A 4,635-nucleotide genomic window follows, 5' to 3' on the forward strand; every position below is an offset into this window, starting at 1 on the left:
TGTAGGGAAGGCCGGGCTGGGCAGCGGGCTTCTAACACACTGTGTGCTTCCTTTCCAGGCAGGGACTCTGCACAGTCCCCCAAGTCACTCACCCATAAAAGGACCTACAGCGATGAGGCCAGCCAGGTGCGAGCCGCTCCTCCCCGGGCCCTTCTTGACCTTCAGGGCCACCTTGACGGGGCCTCCCGCTCCTCTCTCTGCGTCAACGGGAGCCACATTTACAGTGAGGAGCCCCAGGGGCCCCTGCGGCACCGCAGCTCCATCTCTGGCCCCCTGCACACTGTCTCCTCCCGGCCCTCTGAGGAGGGGCCGCGCTCTGCGGATGACTCCTGGGGCAGAGGCAGCCGCTGCACTGGCAGCTCAGAGGCGGTGCCTGGACAGGAGGAGCTGAGCCCGCAGGTGCTGGCCATTGGGGCCCGCTGCTCTGGAGAGGAGGAGGGGACCTGGCCCTCAGAGGGGAGGCCGGTGCAGGTCACCACACCCATGGTGGCCTCCTCTGAGGCTGTGGCCGAGAAGGAGGGAGCCCGGAAGGAGGAGCGGAAGCCCCGGATGGGCCTTTTCCACCATCACCACCAGGGGCTGAGTCGGAGCGAGATGGGGCGCCGAGGCTCTCTGGGGGAGAAGGGGGTTCCCACTCTGGGGGCCTCCCCACACCACTCGTCCAGTGGGGAGGAAAAGGCCAAAAGTAGCTGGTTTGGCTTGAGAGAAGCCAAGGAACCAACTCAGAAACCCAGGTACGTCCTTGGCAAGACCAGCTTTGATCCCTGGGATGGATGCTGGGGTATTTGCACCGAACCCTGGGGCAGGGAGGATGGGGCAGGATGGAACCCTTGGGCAGGCTGCTGGGGCTCTGGCTTTGCATGGTTGAGCAGGGAACCCTGTCTCCCTAAGCCGAGGCTTGTCTGCACGTGGACGCAGGTGAGTTGAAGGGCACAGTGCTCTGGGGGTCCTGTGGGCCTCACTTCCTGAGTTGGCACAGCCATCCCCTGCGGGAGGGGGAGGAATAGGACAAAAGCAGGAAAGGCCATTTGTATGAATTCTTTGCTTCCCAACCTCCACCTCTTGCCCCCTGGCCTCAAGGTCACCAAGCTTTGGCAGGTAGAGAGGTGGGGACCGAGGACTTCCCCCACCCTTTCTGAAGCTAGATGACTTCCCACCAGCTGTCCCAGCTGGCTCTGTGCTCTCTTCTCTCTGAGAGAGGGGAGTTGAGTAATTGATGTGTCCACCCCCTCCCCTATACACTCACCCCCGGTTGCTCCCCGGCCTTGGCCAGAGGCTGTGGGCAGCTCCCCTGAAATCTGTGACCTACCCTGTGTCCTTAGAGACTCTTGGGGCTCTGGCCCTCTCTGGTGTCCCTTGGTCTTGGGGTATGGCAAGTGCTGATGGCGGCTGCTCTGTTTTGAATATGCTGAGTCCCACCTGGGAGAGGAATGCAGGAGTCCTTCGGCCTAGGCCTGGGACAGAGTCCCCAGCCCTCACCCTGGCCCTCTGATCTCCTCCTAAGTTGGAGCCAGCGGAGGCTGCTTCACTGTCCAGCAGGGCCCAGGGAGGGGCTCTGGGCTTTGGCCAGGAGCAGGTGTCCCCCCCTGCCAAGGGCCCGGGGCCAGCCCTGGACAGGAGCATCTGTGACAACCCCAGCCAGTGTGGCAAGGGTGGCCGTTACTGTTCTCTCAGCAAGCCTGCCTGTCCCCATCAGTGGATATGTGGGCCGGAGGCGGGGTGGGAAGAGTGGCCACAGTGGTAAAGGGCCAGGAGATAGGGCGGAGGGAGGGGCCCTAAACCTTTTCCCCAGCAGAGGGGAGAGGACTCCTGAAGTCCTGGTTCTTTTCTTTCCCTGTGAAATTCTGAGTCTGCTCAGAGGAGCAGGGAGAGAAATGCAGGGCCTTTCAGGTTTGAGCCCTGGCCGCCTGGCAGACCTCCGTACAGCCTCATAGATGGGTGTGTGGGGTGATCAGTCTCTGGGTGATGTCTCCCCTGCTTAGGAGCAGCTTCGGTTCCCTACTGCCCAGCCCTACTCACCGGAGCCCAGGGGAACTGCTGGCTACCTGCAGCTTAGAGGAAAAAGGGGATGGGCCTTTCTCAGATGCCCAGGCTGAGCTGGTGGCCCTGTGTCAACTCAGAGATTGTAGGTGGTGTGGTGGAGGGAGGGGCACAGACCATGGGCTCAGTGCTGTTGTCCATGGGGTGTCTCTGGGCCTCTTCCAGGGTGGGATGGATGTGGGGGACATTTCTCTGTGAGGTTGTTTCTAGGCGAGTGCCAGGCTTTGTGCTTAGAGCTCTGCAGGCCATGACTGAGTGATGTTGCGGTTGCCATTGCTGGTGCTTACAGCCTCTGTTTTCCTTCTGTTTCTCTATGTCTCCTGATGGCCTTTCAGAGGCAAGAGAAGTTGGGTGATGGATGAACATAAGGGAGCTGAGGGTTTTGCCCTTCTCGTACTTGAATTCCGGGCTCGTCCTCTGCAGGTTGGAGTGCAGATGGGGCCTCCTGCCCTCCCTGGGACCCATTTGCTTACAGTGGCTGACGAGGCAGGCTCTGTGGTCTTGCCTCCAGGCAGGGTAGGAGGGACTATTCTTGGGGTGCAGTGACCTGGCCTGCAGAGGTGTGAGACCTGGACACTGAGCCCTGTCAGCATCACGCTGGCCCTGTGTGCCTCGGAGGGAAGGGCTGGCCTGGAAGAAACCACCCTTGGTGCCCAGAGGTCTTGGGGCCTTTGAGGAGAGAATAAGAGGTGAGCTGACTTGCGGCAGGAAGCCATAAGTTGGACACCTAGAACTGGAGTGACTGAATGTAGCTGCGAGACACCCAAGGGGATCCTGTCCACAGGTCCAGAGGTTTGGGTGCCTCTGCTCTGGGGCTACCATTGCAGATTGCTGGGTGTTCCTCACTAGGCAGGGCAGCGGCGCCCTCTAGTGTTCCCACATTGCACTGAGGCCCCGTGCAGAGGCCAGAAGCAGTATGTGCCGTGCGCAGTATCCAGAGAAAAAACTGTTGCCGTTGGAGAAGGCAGCAGCTGGGAGAGGCCAGGAAGATGGTCCTCCTGTTCCTCCTGACCTGTCCCTCATCTGCCAGGTCCCATGACTGTTACACTAGCCCCCACCAGCATGTGAGCGGGGGGCCAGGGAGTGGCTGGTTGAGGTCTGGGCCACAGAACTCATCCCTGCTCACCAGCCCTGCTGTGAGCCATTCACCCTGAGCTGCAGCACAGGTCACTTTAGTGTGTGTTTAGGACCATCAAGACCGTGTGTGTTAAAACCGCCAGTGCCAAAACGAATTGTCTTTGTGTCTGTCCCTTTCTGACCCTTTTAGAGTACGTATAAGCTTTCTGAGAGCAGGTCATCTCAAGCTCCCGTGTTCCCTCCCCTCACACTAACCACAGAACTTTGTGCACAGTAGGAGATCAAGTGTTAGATACAGACGTTTTTTAAAATTGGGGGTAAGCATGGCCCAACACAGAGGCAAGTGTGTCGTGGTGGCCTTCAGCAGTCTCTGCATCTGCCCCAGCCCCTCACCAGGTGGTGAACAGTGAGGTCCTGATGAGCCTGGAGTGTGCGCCGGCTGCCGAGAGAGCTCGGGCTCTCAGCGGCGTTCGCAGGTGTGTAAATGTGTAACTGTGTCGTATGCCAGTGACTTAGAGTTAGTGTGGCCATAAATCCTGTTTGTGCCTGTTTTCCTGGCATAGTTAATAGTGCCCCTTTACTCTATTAAAAACATTCTGGTTTGGAAGGTAAATTATATGATCTGCCTACTTAGAGCATGCAATGCCCCACTGTGTCACCTCACTGTGCCCAGATGAAGGGAGAGGATGTGTCCAGTCATGTTTCCTGGACATCGGGGCACATCTCAGACAGACACCAGGAGATGGAGCCTTAGGAGGGCTGGCTGAAGGCATTTTGGCTGGGGTGGGTGTGCCTGAAAGGCTGGCTTTAGCCTTTTCAGGGAGTGCCTGTGGGAGAGTCTTTGCAGATCCACATGCCACCTCTGGGACCAATGCATGGAAATAACAAGGACACATAGCTCATCTCAGTCTAAGGAAGAGCTGTTCACCAGTGAAACCTGGCCCCTAGCTACAGAGGTGTCCTGGTGGTGTAGTGAGGTACCCAGCAACGGCTGTGTTTAAGAAGAAGGGGGGCTGTTGGAGGGAACAGGTGATTGCTGTATTAAGTGGCAGGTTCATCCAATTGCTCTAAGGTTCTTAAGCAACAGTAAGGCCCTGAAGTTTTATTCTGTCAGGTCAAAGGGGCAGAGACATTTAGACTTCTGATTTCTTTCCCCAACTTTTGGTCCTAAAAGAAAAGATAAGTCAGCATATGTTGTAGCCCCCGCTGCTTGGTGGGGGGACAGCAATGTGCTGGGCTAGCATGGTGGGTTCTGTCCTCTGAGCATACCCTGCAAAGATAACCACACATGGGAATGTGTCTCTGATCTGATCTGTGCCAGGTGGAATGGTAGGCAGGGGAATTTTTTTTTTTTTTGGCTGCGCCGCACAGCTTGTGGGACAGTAGTCCCCTGACCAGGGATTGAACCTGGGCCCTCAGCAGTGAAAGTGTGGAGCCCTAACCACTGGACTGCCAGGGAATTCCCGGGAGGGGACTTTTTGTATTTTCACTTTTTTTTTTTTTTTTTTTTTTTTTTTT

The 4,635-nt window shown here is 57.3% G+C and overlaps 1 protein-coding gene across 1 annotated transcript in view; it reads left to right on the forward strand.

Moving 5' to 3' along the window:
• RAB11FIP5 (RAB11 family interacting protein 5) overlaps window positions 1–4,635 on the forward strand; it is a 35,790-nt gene that overhangs the window by 21,432 nt on the left and 9,723 nt on the right. Inside the window, exon 3 of the mRNA XM_007453373.1 lies at window positions 20–734. Coding sequence (XP_007453435.1) covers window positions 20–734 — 715 coding nt within the window. The remainder of the gene's footprint in view (window positions 1–19; window positions 735–4,635) is intronic.

The sequence above is a fragment of the Lipotes vexillifer genome, unplaced genomic scaffold, assembly GCF_000442215.2.
Source record: "Lipotes vexillifer unplaced genomic scaffold, Lipotes_vexillifer_v1.1 scaffold253, whole genome shotgun sequence".
Classification (NCBI taxonomy): Eukaryota; Metazoa; Chordata; class Mammalia; order Artiodactyla; family Lipotidae; genus Lipotes; species Lipotes vexillifer.